The sequence below is a fragment of the Sander lucioperca genome, chromosome 24 (genome assembly GCF_008315115.2).
Source record: "Sander lucioperca isolate FBNREF2018 chromosome 24, SLUC_FBN_1.2, whole genome shotgun sequence".
Taxonomy (NCBI): Eukaryota; Metazoa; Chordata; class Actinopteri; order Perciformes; family Percidae; genus Sander; species Sander lucioperca.
Genome location: NC_050196.1, coordinates 5,481,089 through 5,502,662, shown reverse-complemented (window position 1 = coordinate 5,502,662; position 21,574 = coordinate 5,481,089). Strand labels below are relative to the sequence as shown.

The 21,574-nt window shown below is 40.6% G+C and overlaps 1 protein-coding gene across 27 annotated transcripts in view; it reads left to right on the top strand.

Moving 5' to 3' along the window:
• Window positions 1–21,574, top strand: part of dmd (dystrophin) — a 458,768-nt gene that overhangs the window by 335,959 nt on the left and 101,235 nt on the right. For 17 of the 27 annotated variants that reach the window (XM_035998529.1, XM_035998533.1, XM_035998526.1 and 14 more), the window contains 5 exons: window positions 1,682–1,950; window positions 9,109–9,255; window positions 13,683–13,745; window positions 17,712–17,775; window positions 20,837–20,900. In XM_035998529.1, coding sequence (XP_035854422.1) covers window positions 1,682–1,950; window positions 9,109–9,255; window positions 13,683–13,745; window positions 17,712–17,775; window positions 20,837–20,900 — 607 coding nt within the window. The remainder of the gene's footprint in view (window positions 1–1,681; window positions 1,951–9,108; window positions 9,256–13,682; window positions 13,746–17,711; window positions 17,776–20,836; window positions 20,901–21,574) is intronic. The other 10 variants (XM_035998536.1, XM_035998538.1, XM_035998532.1 and 7 more) reach the window with 3 other exon arrangements.

Genomic DNA, 21,574 nt, shown 5'->3' with positions numbered 1-21,574 from the left:
TTGGCTCCCGGTGAAAGTGTTTTCGCTTAATACTGGACCAATTTTAAAGATTTTTGTTCACATTGTTCACTCAGATACAAATGCATGGGAACATAGGGTTGAAAAGTACCGAAGTTACCCTTTAATTAGGGACCTTTTCTACTAGAGCAGCACTGTTATCAGCTTTAACACTACATAAAAGGCAAATATTAGGTCAATTTAACAGACCTGTTTCCTGCACGGACCTAATGCTCCTTTTCCTTTCAATCTTTGACTCACACAATGAACTTTGGTCCCTGGTTACAGCCTGGTAACAACCACACATTGGGTTAATGCACACTTTCCTGCAGCACCTTCTACACCATGGCAGCAGCATGGTTACCAGCCCCCCTAGAAAACAGCTGAACTTTAACTGCACCATTAAACCCATTCAACTGCCAACTTAAACACATTCGGTGAACACAGGAAGAAAGGGTGAACTCCAGCTGCTAAACACTGCCGCACCGAGGGAAACGAGCACTTACTTCCTCTTAGAAAGACATTCTGTCTCTACAATTTGACCTTCAAATCAGCAGCAGTTGGGGACGTCTAAAAAGCTGAATTGACACAGTGCTTGCGAGTATTTGACATTTTGCTTGGTTTAAATTCAGCCTGAGTGGTTTGACATATAAGTGGTCTTTATTGTCACAGCTAATGCTTGTGTTTTGGTTGCTTTAAAAGAGGTAACGGGCTTTTAAACTTAAATCCACGTCTTAAACAGAGTTAAAACTTTGCACAGGTGAAGACATTCAATGGACAATAACAGAACAACATACTGCAGAAGCTCTTCTTCTAAGTAATTATGTTCATGTAGCAGCATTTTCTCCAATTTGAACATGCATTTTCAATTTTCCACACAGATTGTAAGTGGAATAAAAGCTATTAATTTCATCTAAATGTATTACCAAATCACCAAATCATTCAACAGGCATAAACATGTAGAAAACTGATATTTCAATCTGCTCTGTCTCCGCTCCTGATGTTTCACGAGCATAATAGCAAATTGCTAAACATGCTAAAACTAAAGTTGTCTGTATGTAGTCTAACTGTTTAAGTAAATACTTTTAAACTCAGCTGCTTGCTGAGGCGAACCAGCCTCTTTTTCTCTCTACCAGCGGTCCACATGGCTAAATAATATTCATGCAAATGATGTCATTGGATTACACATGATTTATGAGTATATTATGTAGTCATGTGCCTTTGGTAAAGAGAAAAAAGAGACTGGTTCATCTCATCAAGCAGTTCAGTTTACATCACTTGAAAGAATATTATAGCAATAAGTGCTAAGAACTACATAAAAAGACAGAAACCATCTTTGGGAAAAATGTGTACGAATTTTTTGTTTGGTCCATGTCCCATTCGCTAACTTGGAGTGGGTGGGATTTATGACCTATACTGCAGCCAGCCACCAAGATGTTTTGGCTTTACTTATACAGTCTATGCATCAACCCCTGATGAAGACACAAATTATTTTTGTATTATTTTCCACAGACATTATTTAAATATTAGATGTAATATATGGTTGGAGAACTAAGGGATTTTAGATTTGTGAATTGTGTGACAGCCTGTGAGGATACAGTTAGCTGCTTTTATTGTCACCAGAAGTTTTTTTCAGGGCTTAAGACAAAGATTTTTCAAGACTTCTTCTTTGCACAACCCTCAGATATCAGCCCAGAGGAGCGTGCCCAGAACGTTGGGCGAGTCTTACGCAAAGAAGCGGATGACGTGGTGACCAAGTGGGATAGGCTCAATGCCAACTCGGACGACTGGCAGAGGAGGTTGGAACTGGCTCAGGATCGGCTTATGGAGCTCCAGGAGGCGGAGAACCTGCTGGACGGACAGCTGAGGCAGGCAGAGATGGTAAAGGAGGCGTGGGAACCTGTTGGTGACCTGCTGATCGACTCCCTGCCAGAGCATATCGACAGAGTCAAGGTCTGATTGAGTGACACTCAATTTAAATTCAGCAGAATGTACCATCAAAATACTATATTATTGTCAGAGTAGTTTTTGCCCCTTGGTTTATTTACTCTAAGCAAATGAGATCATGGTTGATGAAGACTGGTTACATTTTCTTTATCTTAGTGGTATTTCATGTTTTTACAATTAAAGGAACTAGTGCAGTGCCCGTTGAAAAGTTCGGAATAGGTCGATTGCTTGCAGCTTTCTCGAGAACTGCTTATAAAAAACAACTTCACACTCAAAACTGTGCTTCCTTGGGTCCTAAGCAATACATGCCATGGCATAGTTGTGTCTCCTAGCTATGCTAAAGTATGGCTTGAAATGTTTGAATTTGCTACATCTCTGATATCTTTTTCTTTATCTGTGTGTGTATTCTACTCCCGCCCGCACCCGCAAAAATTCTGACCAGTGGTGCAATGTAACTAAGTACATTTACTCAAGTACAGCAATTTACAATTTTGAGGTACTTGTATTTTACTTGAGTATTTCTATTTTATGCTACTTTATTCTTCTACTCCACTATATCTCTGAAGCAAATATTGTACTCTTTACATTTCTTTGCACTTTATTTGACAGCTCTAGTTACTTTACAGATTAAGATTAATATAAAATATAATTAACTAATAAATGATGATGTATTATTATAGATCAAGCTACCTAGCAGTATATAAAATAATTAAAGGTACTCTAAGTAGGGTTGGGTACCAAAACCTGGTTCCACCATGGAACCGGTTCCTACGCAAACGGTAGTATTCGGACTGGATTAGAACGCAAATTTCAGTTCCTCATTTCGGTTCCGACTGAAATATTTTCCCTCTGTCGCTCCGGACAGCAGAAGACTCTTTTTTCTTTCTCCCTTTTACGGCGAGTGGTGCACGTGCCCGCTCGCGGTGTGAAGCGCGTGCCCGCTCGCGGTGTGAAGCGCGTGCCCGCTCGCGGTGTGAAGCGCGTGCCCGCTCGCGGTGTGAAGCGCGTGCCCGCTCGCGGTGTGAAGCGCGTGCCCGCTCGCGGTGTGAAGCGCGTGCCCGCTCGCGGTGTGAAGCGCGTGCCCGCGCTATTCCCCCGACATGCACTCTACAATCACAGCTGATAGACGGCTTTTTGTACACGCTCCGAAACGGACGTAAAAATATCACGCTATAAATAGTAATATAGTAAAATAGTAAATGTAGGCTACTTTTCAAATGCCATATTTTCCCTCTGGGCTCACCAATACGGACGTAAAGGCATATTAACCATTCACTGCACGTGATCACTAGTAAACATATTACACTTGCTCTGCTATCGTTCAGGACAAGACCCTGTAGCCTGGTGGTGGGGGAAGCGGGACAGCCTCCCCAAATTGTCTGCCCTTTCCAACTCATACCTGTGTGTACAGGCCTCTTGGACACCATCTGAGAGAGCAACCCAGTCTCACGGCAGTTCGTGTAAATGTCACATTATTTTTAATCTATTAATATGTGTTCACGGGGACGTTTTTCTCGTTTTTTACGTGGTGGCCAGCACGAAATACCCTATGGGGAAAGGACGCCTCACACGCCGGGAGACGGCCGAAAAGGACGCCTCACACGCCGGGAGACAGCTGCGGGGGACCTGCGACAATAACAGGATGGCGGAGGTTGGGTTTAGGAAAAACACTACGGGGAAAGGGCGCCTCACATGCCGGGAGACGGCCACGGGGGACGGCCAAGGGGGACGGCCGCTGGGGACGCGCGACAATAACGGGACGGTTGTGATTAGGAAGACTACGGGAAACAAAACACCACATGCGGGACGCGATCCCCGCTCGCCCGGGTGAAAGTCCTGTGTTGTTTGACCCATCCACCACCCCGACCAGCCTCCCTACGCGGATTTTTGGCTTTTTATACTACTCCCTACCATTTTCGTGTTGGCCACCACGTAAAAAACGAGAAAAACGTCCCCGTGAACACGTATCAATAGATTAAAAATAACGTGACATTTACACGAACTGCCGTGAGACCGGGCTGGAGAGAGTTTTCTCCTGTGCAGGACATGCCATAAGTCAGGAGAGGTGTATTTCTTGCCAGAGAAGGCAAATATGGTCATTTTACTGCAAAATAACTGCTAAAGTTTGAAGCTTGGCATACCAACTCAACATTTATTTTGTTGTTACTTATTAATAGTGTAACTGTTATTTGTTAAATTAATGTAGTTATGTGTTAGGTATTGTAATTTCCCCTTGCGGAATTAATAAAGTATAAATTATTATTATTATTATTATTAGGTGACTTAGGTTTACTTATTATATATTTAAGTACTTTAAAACGTTAATATATTGTTAAATTTAAATAATTTTCAATTTAAAAAAAACTCCATAAAAGAGCCTTTCTTTGATGTAATTTTTCAGTTTTTCAAGAATCTGTTTAGGAATCAGAATCGTTTTAAAAGTACCGGTTTGGCATCGAAATCGTAAAAATCCAAACGGTACCCAACCCTAGCTCTAAGCGATGTTGGGTGACGGCACTTTGTTGACATTCAAAGTATTTTCAAACAAAACGAGGCTAGCTCACCCCACCCTCCTCCTCATCCCGTCCCCTCTACCTCCCTTCCGTGCTTCCACGCACTAACCCCCCAACCTCCACCCCCAAATCCTTCTTGTCGGTTATTGACTGGAACGCTGGAAGACTGTTTGTTATGTTTCGTGTTGCAGGTTGGCACAGTTTGTTTTTGTTGCCGTTTGTGGAGCCTGGGCTGTCTACAGAGACCGCGTTTTTTTACAGTGTTCAGGGGACAGGCAGCTCGCGGATAATGAGGAGATGTTTGCTGTATGTGACAAAAAATGTAGCCTAAAAAACGCGTGGCACACATGGCTAAATAATATTCATGCAAATTATGTCATTGGACTACACATGATTTATGAGAATATTAATTAGTCATGTGGACATTTTACTTACTGTTAATTTTACTAAAAAATCTGAATACACTGCTGATTCTGACCATGCATACACGTCTGGCACCACACAACAGGGGTTTATCAGTACTCATGCTTCTGTCTGGTGGTCTCTTAGAAGCCTCATGTCATGTTTTGGTAAAGCAGTGCCCTCCACGGCGCATTAGTAACAGTTCAGGTAGAAAGTGGTACTGCTGCAAATGAAATTTAAAAAAACATTCAATTCAGAGGTCTTAGCTAACTATAGACCTATATCTAATCTTCCCCTTCACTCTAAGATACTTAACTCTCCTCTTTGATAAAGCTTTTAAGGCTGGCTCAGGTTTGCCTTGGACCAGCCCTTAGTTATGCAGCTATGGGTTTAGACTGCCGGGAGACTTCCTATGACACACTGAGCCCCTCTCTTCTTCCATCTGTGTGTATTCATGTCCCATTAATGCATTTACTAACTTAGCTTCTTCCCCCGGAGTCCTTGTGGATTGTGGTGGCACCTGGATCATGGTTACAGCTGCTGCTGTGGTCCTGCTTGACGCCCAGCTACATCCTGAACAGCTACTACCAATATTATTAGTCATAGTTCTGTTATCTTTACTGTTACTATAATTGCCACTGTTCATCAGGTAATTTCATTATATCCACTGCTATAATTATTATGAGTCATATTTCTGTATTTCTGTATTCTGTATCTCTCCCTTCTCCCTCTCTTCCTTTCTCCCTCTCTCCCTCTTCTCCAACTGGTCGAGGCAGATGCTGCCCACCAAGAGCCCGGTTCTGCCTGAGTTTTCTGCCTGTTAAAAGGAAGCTTTCCTTGCCGCTGTCGCACCAAATGCTTGCTCTTGGGGAGAATTGTTGGGTCTCTGTAAATTATAGTGTGTGGCCTAGACATACTATATCTGTGTCCTGAGATAACTTCTGTTATGATTTGACATTATAAATCAAATTTAATTGAATAACTGGATATAGGTGTTGGGGATCGGTAGGGTACAGATTCAGTTATTGGCAAATTATCAAAGGTGTTTTATCAATATTAATAAAGTTATGAATATGGGTATTAATAACTTTACAAAATTGACAAACAATCAAAACGGGGCACCACCCTGAACTCAGGGACCAATAATTAAACTGTGAAGCAGTCTCATTAGGTGGTGTTCCCTTTAAAATACAGATCTTAATTAATTTGGTTCATTTATCTGGTATTTTTTAAAGGAACAAAGGAAGGATGACGGCAGTCCCTGGTGCGTTCAGGGCACCTCAGCCAATGAAGCGCCAGTGAAACCTGAGCCTCTGTCCTTTTGTAAACTTTTCAGTGTGAAGTTTGTAGGCTTCTGGTTTGACTGAGGGGCTATCCCTTTGTCTGACAAAGCCATGTGGTGGCCTCCTGTGCCCCGTTTGTCTTGGGGTCACAGGCTCTCTGTTCAAGATCAGTTTAAGCACATTGTTTGGTTCCAACATAGGTATTACTGGAGATGCTTGGACAGATACAGAAAATAAGGTGAATCTATTTTAAACACACCAGCTGAGTGGGACTGAGCAGCCTGCAAGTGGTTCATGAGCTGCTTTAATCTTCTTTTCAACTTAATTCGTTGACTCCATTAGTTTACTAATTTTTTGACTGCCTGCTCCCATGCAGCAAAGTTAAAACCGCAGAAGACAGCCAGGTTGAAGAATCAGTCCACCCGCAGAGGCCTGAAGCCCCTGCTGTTATTCAAAGTTTATTATTAATATTGAACATGTTGCGATTCCAAATTTTGACATGGCACGTCATTGGGTACCCAGCAATACACCTGGATGAACAGTTCTCAAGATATTTGAATGACAGACAGCCAGACATACATAAATGACGCCAAGACAATCTAGACCAAGCCCTACCACATGTTATAAATTCAATACCTTGTAAAGTGTAATGGTTTCTATTTTTAATACATTTTCTATTGATCAATAAATTGTTTACATTTTAATTGTCATAGTGTAAAATACAGCAGAGCGGTTGAGACAGAGCGAGGCTACTGTACGTCACATCTGCGTGTTCAAGTCACAGTGAGTCAGGGCAATTCAATTCAATTTTATTTATAGTATCAAATCATAACAAGAGTTATCTCAAGACACTTTACAGATATAATCTATAATTTACTTTCAGGGAGAAACCGCGGGTGGTGAGGAAAACTTCCTTTTAGGGAGAAACCTCGGACAGACCCAGGCTCTTGGTAGGCGGTGTCTGACGGTGCCGGTTGGGGTGGTGATGAACAGTGGCAATAATAGTCACAATAAAGATAATGGAACTATGACTAGAAATAGTAGTTGTAGTAGTTTATGGCGTAGCAGGGCACTACAGGGCGTTACAGGGCATAGCAGGGCACTGCAGGGCACTGCAGGGCATAGCAGGGCCTAGCAGGGCATAGCAGGACGTAGCAGGGCGTAGCAGGACACTGCAGAGCGTAGCAGGGCATAGCAGGGTGCGGAGCAGGACCACGGCGACAGCTGTAACCATGATTTAGGTGCCACCCTAATCCAAGGAAATCTGCTGGGCAAAAAAACATAAGGACTCCGGGGAATAAGCTCCCCAGAGCTAAGTTAGTAACAAGCATTTGTGAGACATGGATGCACACAGATGGAAAGAGAGAGGAGAGAGGAGCTCAGTGTGACATTGGAAGTCCCCTGGCAGACTAAAACCATAACAGCATAATTAAGAGCTGGTGCAAGGCAAACCTGAGCCAGTTCTTTAAGGGTTGGTAGATGAATCTGACGACTATGAAGAGAAGCAGAGAAGAGAAGGGGTGCTGTGTCTGTAGCTATACACCCTCCCCCGCCGGTCTAGGCAAACTCTGCAACTCCTCACTCCCTAACTATAAGCTTTATCAAAGAGGAGAGTTTTAAGTTTACTCTTAAATGTGGTGACGGTGTCTGCCTCCCGAACCCAGACTGGGAGCTGGTTCCACAGTAGAGGAACCTGATAGCTGAAGTCTCTGGCTCCCATTCTACTTTTAGAGACTCTAGGAACCCCAAGTAACTCTGCATTCTGGGAGTGCAGTGCTCTAGTGTGACAATAAGGTACTTATGAGCTCTTCAAGATATGAAGGAGCTTGACCATTTAAAGCTTTGTAGATCAGGATTAGGATTTTAAATTCAATCCTGGATTTTACAGGAAGCCAATGCGGAGAAGTTAATACAGGAGAAACATGATCTCTTTTTTTAGTACTTGTCAGAACATGCGCTGCAGCATTCTGGATCAGCAGAAGAGTCTTAAGGGACTTATTTGAGCAACCTGATAGTAAGGAATTACAATAGTCCATCCTGGAAGTAACAAATGCATGGACTAGATTTTCAGCATCATTTTGACACAGGATGTGCCTAATTTTGGCAATGTTATGAAGGTGAAAAGAGGCTGTTCTTGAGGTTTGTTTTAAGTGGGCGTTAAAGGATATATCCTGATTAAAAAATAACTTTCTGACAGTTGTACTGGAGGCCAGGGCAATGCCATCCAGAGTCGCTATATCTTTAGATAATGAGGTCTGGAGGTGTTTAGGGCCCAGCACAATAACTTCAGTTTTGTCTGAGTTTAACATCAGAAAATTGTAGGTCATCCATGATTTTATATCTTTAATGCATGCTTGAAGTTTAACTAACTTGCTGAGAAAGTGGGCGCAAGTGTGGTTACACTATTCAAAACTCCAAGCAGACAACCCTCCCTGCAATATAATATGTGTTTAATGTGTAAAATGTTATAAACTGAAAAAAAACATTTTGTCAGTAGAGAGAAAGTAGGCCACTGAAACAAGGTACCGTTGGGTACAGGTTCTGGAACCTGGTGGAGGAACAAAGAGTATGCTAGTCTTCTCAATGACATTCCTAATTGTAGTAAATGAACCAAGGTCCAAAAAAAAAATTTGATAATGATTGATTGGTTCCGCAGCACCTTGAAAGCCAGATGTAACAGTCACATCTTTTCCTTAATCGGCATACATCATAGCTGAAGTGGAAGACATAGAACAGTTAGCCCAGCTTGCATCTATCAAACAGTAATGTTACAATGGTAGCAATGTTGCATTTATTCTACTAAAGCCTGTTTTCTATACATCAACAAGCATTAAACAAGCTGTCTGTGTTTCCCATCTGTCATCTTACCACTGTAAACAATGCAGCATAATACAAATTACCTGAGAATTTATTGTGTATGCGTGTGGTTGAGCGCTTATGCATGTGTGTGTGTGTGTATGTTGCAGGAGTTCCAGGAAGAGATTGCTCCGATTAAGGATGACGTAATACACATGAACCAGTTGGCGTCCACTTTTGGTCCACCCGACATCCAGCTGTCGCCTAGCAACCTGGAACGCATTGAAGATCTCAACACGCGCTGGAGGCTGCTCCAGGTACACACACACACACACACACACATACACACACACACACACACACACACACACACACACACACACACACTTTTTCAGGTGTGTAAACACTAGATATCTGCAGTCTGCACATATATTGTACATCTGCAAGTCTTAACAACTTTGTGGATCTGTCAAGTCTCTTCAGCTAGATGTGGTGTTTAAGTCAGCTGTCACAGCATTATCTCCACTTTATTTAATGACAGTGAAAAGACAAACCCGCTGTTATTGTTTTATGTTTGTCTGCAGCCAGATTTTGTCATCGCGAAAGATGTGCAGGCAACGCAGCTCTCAGTACCAGGGGTGCAGGGAACCTTGTTGTAATCGTGTTTCATTTTTCCGTTGGTAGAAGTGTTGTTACAGCCTAAACCTTGCATGGAGGGGCAGTGCAATTTTCAGGACTGGTCCAGAACCCTGGAAGGACCTTGGACATAAAAATTGACATACTTCCGCCCCTAGTTGGTGCTATAGCAGAAAAATGTGTTTTGCCCTATAGCTCCCATACCGTACATTGCACATTTAAAAACCTTGTATCCACGCGTTCCCTGAATGGAGCTTAATCTGGTGATATAGGCCACGGCCATTTCCGTCTAGACTTTTATCACAGTAAAATTGCGATTTATCGTTAACCTTATTTTTCAAATTTTTCCTAGGCTATTGAATAAACTTGACACAAAGCATCACCAGATGGAGCTGACATAACAAATTGCACATTTAAAACCTTACTTCCACTTGTTCCTTGAATGACGCCGAATCACATGGTGTAGGCCACGCACATTTCCACGAAGAATTTGCATGAAATTTTGCACATCACATCTCCAAAAGGACCTACCAAAAGTTATCGAAAGAATTTTGATACGTTAAAATATGCGCAAATTACGAACACAAACAAATAGAATTTTGTAGCTAGCGAACAAACACAAACTTTAGCATATCTCAGCCAAAGTAAATGCTATCAATGCAAAACTTGAGATTATTTTTTGACATGAGGCTCTGTACTGTATGTGGCGAAGATCGGCCATTAGGGGGCGCTAAAATCAACGTAGACACATTTTGGCCTTTAATTCAATGAATTGGAAAATTTGCAATTACAATTTTCTACAGCCCTTGCAGCTCACGCGTTGCAATATTTACTGACGTTTGCTCCGCACTGTCGTGCTTGGATTCCGCCTTCATGGGCTCCATGGGTCCTTGGGGTCGACTCACGCCGGCAAGGCTTGGACTGGCCTGGACTCTAGTTTGTTTTAAAACCCAAACATTTCTATTTTCTTTTTTTTTCTTTTTTTTTTAAATGCAAATTAATTACGGATTATCCAATGATACCAGGTAAGCTTACACATAAAAAAATAGTGTGTGTACCTGTTAGCATATGTGTGTATGTGTTACTTTGTGGGAAAGCTGTAATAAAGACAAAACACACACACATACAACACAGACACACACACCATGAGTTGGTGATCAGAGGCAGCATAAAGTGTGCCACCATCAGTCTCAATAAACCCAGTGGCAGCCATGCTGGAAGTCAGACAGTGATTATTACAGCGGGTGACAGATAGAGCCAATCAGCTGCCAGAGAGACCAACTAATGCAGTGGCGTGCTGGGCCGAGATGGGTGCAGTGGTGACACCACAGTGACGAGAGACCAGACGGCCAGTCTCTCTGACCAGATGCTTGCACACACACACACACACACACACACACACACACACACACACAAACACACACAAACACCCACACACCTTTGTCTTGTAGTAAAGGTGAGAACATGTAGTTGATGTAGACAGATAGCGGGAGAGGGGTGTATTATACTATAAAAAATTTTAATCAAATGCAAATAGTAGGCTAAAACTACTCTTTTCTGTATTATACATATTTTCAGTTCACAGATTATTTGTCATGACCAATGATTCTAATTGCAATAACTCGATGGATTCGCTAGCAGGGACAAAGTAAAAACTTTTTTTTTTGTGTCAAGTTCAACTTTGATGAACCTTGACTGGTGAATTTGTGCTGTTGATCAATTAATCTGACTGTGCTTGAGTCCAAAATGGGGGAAGCTATCATATCTTATTTCAATCAGGAGAGCCTTAATTTAAAAGTAAAATACATTTATTGACATGGTGCACAATATAATTAGAAATGTAAAAAGTCAAGACACCACCGCAGTGTCATCCCATTTTAATGCGTATCCCCCTGATAGATCCAGACACTGGTGGTGTTAAAGGGATAAAGGGAAATGCCTGAATATCTACTGTAAATGGATGTGATGTGGAGCGGGGTTTCTGATGATTGAAGGAACCCTGGATGCTAGATGTGATGTGAACTGAAGGTGAATGGGGTAGAGGAGGGGCACATCGATTTTGCACTGAAATGACAACTGGCAGCAGCAGAAGAATGGTTTAAAAGTTTGACAGCAATGATAATCAAATAATTTGGCTCACGAAGAACGTGGTAAAAACCTGGTTGGTTTAACTGAAGGAGTGAACGCCCATAGTCATCTGAGAGACAGAGAGAGAGAATGAATGAATGAGAAGCATAGAAGTATTCCTGAACTTTCACTAAGCTTCATTAGCTGTGTTCCACGATTTATTTTTAGTTAACCTCCTCTGTCAGAGTATAAACTGCTCCACAAAAGAGTATTGGCTTTTAGACGGTTATGAGACAGGAGTTAATGGTGTAAAAAACATTTTTTAATAAACTGTGGTCCGGGCGGGGTCTTTCTGTGTGGAGTTTGCATGTTCTCCCCATGTTTGCTTGGGTTTCCTCTGGGTTCTCCGGTTTTCTCCCACCATAGTCTGGATCAACGACAGTTCACTTCCAGGATAATCGCCAGCGCCGCCGGATGTTCCGGCGATGTGTGTTGCCGTTATCTAACTCCGTTCTCTTCGGGAAACAACAACAAACTTCAACCTAGCAAGCTACATGGTGAAAATGGCAAGTTTTGAAGAAAATTTGGATCTTAGCTCCGCCTAGACGATTGTGATTAGTTTAGAGAAATGCAAAAAACCCAGAGCGTTTTATGTCTTCTATCCTGGAATGTATGTGTGGAGGAGAAAGACCTTAATCCACAGCGCTGTGGAGATTGGTTTGGCAATGCGAGACTACTCCCACCATAAAGGCATGCTAGGAATCCTGCCATTGCCCATGACGTAGGTACTGGCATTATAACTGGAGATGGTCCCTGGACTATGGCTGCCCACTGCTCCTAATTGGCTCCATAGGTTAAATGCAGAGGATACATTCCTTGTATGTGTAAAATGTACTTGCCAAAGAAAAAGGATATATTGTGAACTTATTGTCACGTTAGCAACCAAGCTAACAAGCTTGCTAACTGACAGTTATACCCCTTTCACACCAATGGCTCAATCAGGGTTAAACCCAGGTTGACTGTGTGTTTGAATGGGTTAACCCTCCTCGATCTACCCAGGTCGCCAAGTGGGTTGGATCAGGGTAGGACAAGGATGGATTTAATGCGAATTGCACACGACCTGGGTCACTACCAGCCGAGGCGGGATGAATGATGTGATTGGTTTGAAATGACAGTGGGGCTTTGAAAAAACAACAGCATACGTTTTGTTGATATTTTATAGTGTTTTCGTTGATGTTTCCTTCTGCTTTCTTTGTGTTCAAATTTCAAAGACTATGGTTAACTGCTCCTCAGATCTCGGCATGGTAAATTGAGACAGCTAGCTAGACTATCTGTCCAATCTGAGTTTTCTCTCGCACGACTAAAACAACTTTTGAATGTACCACTAAAACAAGTTCCTTCCCGAGGCTATTTTGCAGCGGCTATGTGCCGCCCATGACGATTGTCATTGGTTTAAAGAAATACCAATTAACAAGAGCACGTTTTTCTCCCATCCCGGAATGCTGTGTGGACTAGTCAAAACGAGAATGAGACTAGGGGGTGCTCAATGTCGGATTTTACATATAACTACCTGTTTTCTTCCAAAGAGTTAATATACAACATATTATGATATAAATGTCAACATATAATGCTGTAAATAAAAATGTGAAAAAAGAAGCTTTCAATAAATCTTTTAAAAGTGGGTGAATAAATCCAGTCGCCCCAGTGAAAGGTTTAAGTTTCACTTTCCATGATCTGTGACTGATGGAGTTGCATCTTGGTGGCAGGGATTTCAATTTTTAACTGAAATTGTCTGGGTGCACGTGGTTCATTGTGAGCAGGATGTTTGCCCAGGAATTTTGGCATCCCTTTTAATGGTAGGGTATAGAAATGTGTGTGTGTGTGTGTGTGTGTGTGTGTGTGTGTGTGTGTGTGTGTGTGTGTGTGTGTACATTAAGAAAAATTTAGTTGGTTCACAGTATTCTGTTGTGCTTCTGTTGAAGCTGATTGGTTGGCTTGGGGACAATTTTGACACATTCGTCCTCAACAATCCTGTTCTCAGGTTACCGTGGATACAGGAAAAGGCAACTCAGGCAGAAATGGATTGGGTGAGGTGGATTTAAAGGTAATTTCATTATTTGGTTTTATGTCACATCAAAGCCCCCCCCCGCCCACCCAAAAAAAGGACTGATAATCACTGTCATGTCTTTATGTTCATCTGTTGTTCATCTCATGCCATGAATCACACACACACGTACACTCCCCTGACAATGTCTCATCAGTGGCCTTCTTTATTTGGGTTGTGGATAAAAGGCTTGATGGTTAGTCAGCCAATCTGTCAACTCAGACTGGGTAATAACCCATCTCAGTCCCTCAGCCTCAAGTCTTCTATCAAAGAAAGTTGAGACGCCTTTAAGCTTCCACTGATTCACTTTTGTACTTCTGGAACAGAAATATGTCGCTAATCAGTGTTTACCAAAGCTCTGCATGCCGGCCAGAGCTACATGTGTTGCCTGGGAACATTGGATCATTGAACATTGTGTCAGGAAGCATTAGTGATTATAGACATACATTGGCTCCTCCAAGGATGGTCAGGATGCTTCTAGCTGTCAAGTGTTAGTACTGGACTGAAATCATGCCTGCATCAGCTGTCTTTTTATGTGAATTATACATCAGATTACAAAGGCTTAGTGGAAGCAGAAGATTTAAAAAAAATTGCATAGTTTATGCAGAAATCGTGTGATAAATGGTGATAGAGATATATTTGCCTAATAAATAATCAACATAGGTTTGGTTCAGAAGTCATTTGGGCCATTCTGGCCTATGACATCCTCTAACGTTGTGTGAGTATTTGTATGTCCATTTAAGTATTAAATGCAGAGTTGGTAAATAATACCAATATAAAAAAAATATTTATATATTGTTTGAAATGGTCTTTGGTACAGCCCGACAGAAATAAATAACTTATGGGCTCTAAAAAAGGAGCGAAAAAGATCAGTCAGCTGTATCTGCTGTAATCCTGTAAAGACGCCCGCCTCCGTAGTCATGTCCTTAGTAAGTAATATTGCGCAAGTCTATGTGTGGGTTGCAGCCCCAAAGGGCAGGGGGAGGGGTTAGAGAGAGCCCCGAGCAGATGCTACTTTCAAATCTTGCTAGCTTTAATATATATATATATATATATATATATATATATATATATATATATATAATTTATAGCGGAGCCGATCTAGCTACTATCCACTGCTGCACTCACTGGAAATATCTCTCAGTAATCACAGTTACTTCGGGGTCACAGCACATTATTTTGACCCACGATGGGAACTTCGGTCGCATGCTTTGACTGTTATAAAGAAGAGGATAGACATTTCACCAACGTGTGTGCCAAGCACTTTCTGCAAGTAGCCAGACAGTGGGACATTGAACATTAAGTCAGCACACTGACCACTGATGCATGCAACATGATTGTGAGGTACTCAGGAAGGCCAGACAGATATCTGTGGATCCCTCACACCCACTAAACTCTGAGTTTGCGTTGCTTCTTTAAATATGTTCTGTTGTAGGCTGTATCTTACCTCCTCTCCACCTGCTGTTGTTTCTGCCCATTGCACAATTGTTGTTTTATGTTTAATGGTTTGTAGTATTAGTGTGCTGTATGCTAAATGTTTAATAACATCCAATGTCATGGTTGTGTTTTAATGTTTTGGAGAAGCCAAAGACAAATTTCCACCAAGGTGGACAATAAAGTATTATCTATCTATCTATCTATCTATCTATGATTGCAGGCCAGGCAACTCCTGTTCGAGCATATTCCTTGTGTCACACATACAGTAGCCTCCACCGAGACATCCCTGACTTTATTGTTTTTTTTAGTAGAAGGGGATGTATTTGTGAGCCTTTATTTTCCCACGGGAGGTTAAACAGAATTACATTGTTACATTACATTGTTACATTTAGCTGACCAATGTACTTGTGCAATATGTCTGTTGCTGTAAAGCATGAGATCCATTGTTTAGTGTTGAGCTGTTTTAAAAAATTGGATGTTTAGTTAACCTTTACAAGTGTAAAGTGGGACACTACATTTTGTTAGTATTACCAAGGCATGTTACATTCAGGTAAATATGCCCATCTGTTGTTGCTTGATGGGCTTGAATTTGCGATATTATGCTTTCAGCATATTTTTGAGCATACAGTACTTTTTAGGCGTACTTTTTTAATTGTGATTACATATTTTAATTTATTGACAACCCTAATATACAGTACATATGCATGAAAAAGCATGAATTCACTCGTGTAGTACTTCATGAACTATCAGTAATGTGCAAGGATTAATAGTATTTTATGCATGACTTAATGCAGGAACAATATGTTGATTAATGCATCAATTAAGGTATTTCAGTCATCATGATTTCTGATTTATTAATGATGTTCATGTCTTCATAGGTAAATCTCTAATTGAAGTGCCAGGCTAAATAAACTGAATTATAGTATTGTAATCATGATTAACTAAACACTAATTCCTCATTACTACATCATGTTTGTGGCCCTTCAAATAAAGTGCTGACCTGGTCCATCTTTAAAATTGATTAATAAGATATGATTCATCAATGTTAAAGACCAGGTCAGCACTTTATTTGAAGGGCCACAAACATGATAAAGCAATGAAGAAGTAATGTTTAGTTAATCATGATTACAACACTACAATCCTTCAGAATATATGTTCACTGCTTTGACTGGTCAGTTTTTTGTAGAAGACCTGAACATAATAAATCAGAAATCATGATGATTCAAATACCTTAATTGATGCATTAATTAACGTATTGTTCCTGCATTAAGTCATGCATGAGATACTATTAATCCTTGTACATTACTGATAGTTCATGATGTACTAATTCATGCTTTTTCATGCATGAAGTCATGCATGAATTCATGATAATTCATGTACCATTATTATAAAGTGTTACCATATATACTAGGGCTGTAGGTGTGTATGTATATTTATATTTCTCACTATGCATATACATTTACTACATTCCTGTTTACATTCAGTTTTATTAATTTGCAATTACTGCCTACCAAAAATGTATATTACTTTAATATTTCTTTATTTTTTTGATATATTTCATCCTTATATTTTAACTTGCATTATTTTATGTCTTAGATTCTCATTTTGTTTTTGTTTTTTTACTTGTGTGATTTTCTTTTTTATATATACATATTTATTGACCATTGTTGGAGTGAGCCTGAGATCCCAGATCTTCATTGCCAATGACTGCTTCTCTGTAATTGTTGTGGATATGATAATGAAGAACTTGAAACTTAAATCATTATTTCACACCAACATGAATGATATGTGCCCATCATTCTTGTGGATGTAATTGCTTGCATTTGTTAGGAGACCAATTAATTTACCACAACTGATGGAAATAGACCTCAATATATATTCAATGGAATGGACTGCATTTATTAGCACTTTTATCCAGAGCAGTTTCCATTTGTGCACCCCTTAAACCCCAAACTTGTATGAATTACCTTTTGTTGTTTTTAGATATCTGTTAAACATATTTTGTTCTTGTGTGAGGTTTCTCGCCCAGACTTAATCATCTTTACCGTAGGCATTTATTTTTATTATGACATCACTTAATCTCCTTCACACCTGTGTGAATATAGCTGTGCAAATATGACTTTCCCAGTATTCTGATACTACAAAAAACAATCTTGTTTTCTACTTGACCTCTTGTTTCTTTTAGGTTAAAGATAGGATTTTAATGCCGGCCTCTGGGAGCCAGGAGACAAGTGTGTGCACCCCCCTTGGCTTAGCCCCACCTCACTGTGTGTACCTACAGAGAGGCGCTGATTGGCACAATTATCTCAACCCCATCTAGATAGACAGCTCATTCAGAGCTGAAGGAGACGCACAGGAGCCTGTATCCTCTCTAATTCCTTCACTACAAATTCAATTATCTCTTCCATGCTTGTCTTTGTCCCCCCTCGCCTTCCTCTTCCTCCATCTGCCCATTCTTGTACGTCTACTTACTGCTCTTTACTTAAGTATATAATGGTTTCATTTAAATTGATTTCTCCTCTCTGTCAGATCTCCAGCAATGAACATCTAAAGCAGCTGACGGACGCTCACAGGGACTTTGGCCTTCTGCATGGTGAGTAAAGTACACTCACACACAAATGTGCACACACACCTACCTGCATACAGCAGGCTGTTGACAGTTAACAAAATACTCAGGTTGTGTGTGTGTAAGAATGAGATAAAACAAAATGTGTTAGACAAAATTAGTCACCCACCTCCTGGCAGCATCACTCAGTGGCACTCAATAAGTGACGTGTTAGCAATAGATGTGATACAGTGACACATCGCGTGACTGTCAACAGTTCAGTGAATAGCTGAATAAGTGAAGAGGGAAAGAGAATATGAATTCTATAAGATTCCTTCTCATCTGCTGCTACTTTAGTCTATGATGGTGTATTGATCTGTTTATGCAGCTTGTTTATTTTAGTTTGAGTTAGTTTTCAATATGACCCAGTGCTTAACCCAATATAACCGATGCTCTCATCTGTATCACAGTCACATGTGGGTTTAAGTCCCTTATTGATTGTTGCATTAAATGAAAGAGTTTGGGTTGTGTTTTTTTCACCTACTTTTCTAAAACCAAAAATAAATTAAAGCTGCAAGCAGCGTTGGACGGGCCCTAGCTCCTCTGCGTGCGTCAGGGTTACTGGCGGACACCGCTCGTTGCGACCGTGCATTTGCGCGGCACTCAGACACTGCAAATCATCACTAATGAAAAGGGAACTCCCTGCTGAGTTCAATGATACATCACACAAGACTCTACGTAATACAGTTCATTGGCTGTGAAAGGGGGCGTAGCTAAAGCATAGGGGGCGGGCCAAACCATGACCAATGAAAATGGGAACTCTCTGTTGAGTTCAATGATACCTCACACAATAGTGTACAAGAAAACGGATCATTAGTTATTAAAGTGGGCGTGGTTTAAGCATATGGGGCGGGGCAAATCATCACCAATGAAAAGGGAACTCTATGCTGAGTTCAATGATACCTCACACAAGACTCTACCTTAAATGGGTCACCAGTTATGAAAGGGGGCGTGGCTTAAACATAGGGCGCGGGCCAAACCATGACCAATGACAAACAAACTCTCTGCTGAGTTCAGTGATACCTCACACAAGACTCTACCTTAAACGGGTCATTAGTTATGAAAAGGGGTGTGGTTTAAGCGTATGGGGTGGGGCATATGGTTAGTCTACGTTAAATGCACTGCAGGGGCTCAATTTTTTTAACTTTGTAGGGGCCCTAGCGAGCCATTTTTGTGCACCTATTCACGAAACCCTTAAAATACGTAAATGTTCACCAGATTTGATGCGACTGCCAATGGTGAGTTTTTGAGTATGTTAAGCCCCTCAAAAAGGTGATTCATTTGCCGTAATAATAATAATTCCTTCAGTTTCAATGGGGCCTTCGCCGCTTTCGGCGCTCGGGCCCTAATAAAAACAAAGTGGAAGGAATGGATTAAACAGTGTATTTGTTTTTTCTAACATAAGCCGCAAGCATTAGCGGGCCCAACTAACTTGCTTGTTACTTACACTGGTAAACTGGTATTACTTTTAGGTTAATGCGCATATCATTAGCAAACAACATTACATGTCATCCAACAAACATGGCAAGAAATGTTGCCTAGTCTAGCTCTGTGTAAAACCGAGGACATATTGTTTTAGTTTTTTTTTTTTTAATTACTACGAATTTTGAGTGATATGTGTCATCGGTATTATTGTAAACTATGTGCTGTGTTCGAATGAAAAGCTTGAAGGTGTAGCAACAGTAGTTAATTTTGACCATTTGCTAAGCAGGGCATGGTGAAGACTATTGGTGGTCACAGTTACGATGTTATTTGCTGTTTTTCAGCCAACTGTCAAGTTAATTAACAGATTTTTGAGTCACTTCTTAACGGTCCTTTACTTAACATCTATTTTCAAAGGAGCAGAGATATAATTTCTCCAACAACAGCATTTTTAATAGACAAGAATGCCACACAAAAAAAGAACGTAAAGCAACCACAAGCAACAGCTATCACTGTTTCTCTTACTTAGTGTTGTTATCACTATTACTCTCTCTAGCCAAATATGCTGCATGTACAAAAATAGGACATATATTGGATATAGGGGTAATGTAGAAATGCAGAGCTAGACTTAGCATTCAAGAGGCAAGTGACACAAAGTAATTCTTAATAACATTAAACATTGTGGTTTAATGATACTTAAAAGTGTAAGACTATAAGCATTTTTTTTTTTTTCATTTATGGATGTCCACCTGGAGCCACTCATCAAACTGCTAGCTGCTTTTTCTCATCAATTCTCTTTAGTTTAATTACAGCTCATCTGCAGAGTAATTAAAAGACCACAGATAACAAAAGATCACAACATCACGCATACGCTCATGGCGGTGATTAAAATGTATGAACCACAGGGAGGCTTGTAAGAAAAAGAAAAGCAAGAAACTAAAAGTGAAATTAAGACTTCAGATACAAATAATAGGGTTAAATAGTAATGATATATTCAGTAAGATGGTGAAAAAGATGGCAACAAATTTAATGATACCAAGGGAAAAAACAGATTGAATTATTAATCCCCAAAGTTTTTGGGGATGAGACACTATTCACAGTGTCACATTTGTTCATATATACATACATATTTTCCATCTAGCTTGATAATGGAGAGAAAGAGATAGTGATGGGTTTATAATGAAAACAGCAGTGATGATGATGTGAGAACAGTTGTCCCACGACATTGTTTTTAACTGCAGCAAACTTTACCCTTGGAGCACAATAGTGCTTATACGGGTAGTTTCAGCCAAGCGATCCAATTGGTCAGAGATGCATTCTGTGTTGACAATTCCCAGAAAGCACAGTCTGCTTTAATAGTTGGTGTGCCAATACTTGTGGGCATAATAAGTAAGATAATTAGCAATATTTCTTGTTTTCCTGCTGTTTTTCATTATTGTGCATATTACTTTTAAGAAAACTTTTCATTACACGTGATGTTTTGGTAACCGCTGCATACATATTTCCTGGATGAAAATGCTTTTGTTAGATCTAAAGGATGTTGATCCTGCAGTAAAATGTGTGTGTGAAATGTTTAATATCCTGCAGGCTGTTTGAATAATTGTTGTGACCCTTGTTTCTGTCTCAGCAGGATCTGTAGAGAGCCCCTTCGAGCAGGGCATCTCCCCAAACAACGTGCCCTACTACATAAAGTAAGTACTGACCTCTGAGCAGTGGCCAGCATATCTCTTCACAGCTATTAATGTAACAGTTCTGACCTAATCAGTTAGTACTAGTTCTAATGATGTTGACAGATGCTCGACACTGGCTAATGGTCTGGTTAAATGTTGTGGAAAGAGCACAAATTTCTAACTTGGTGTACTAACCTTTTAGTGTATTAACCTTTTAACAAACTAAATTGACAAGAGAAATATAAATGCAATATTACAACCATCTTTTCAAAATATTCTTTAGCAAAAACAATTTAATAAATCACACATAAACCTATTCGTCACAAATAGGTTCCGGCTTGGACCCAAATGTCCAAATGGGAATGGTCATACGGTTCCTCTCGTCAGTCCATGTGTTGTTCATGAGCGAAAAGATCCGCTCAACGGGAGCATTTGTGCCCAGTAGACACATGGCGAACTGACAAAGGAGACCTATATTTTTGAACGGAATCTCCCTGCTTTTGAAATGCACGAACATTTCCACCCAGTGCTCGTCCGCTGACTTTCCAGCGGACCTGGAGGGACTGGTTAAAATGAGACAGATAAGAAGAGGCATTATGACAATGTTTACAAATATACATTGTAACGCTGGCTGTACAGATTATGCAGACGCAGACCGCTACGATTGACTGACACACACACACATTGTTAAAATC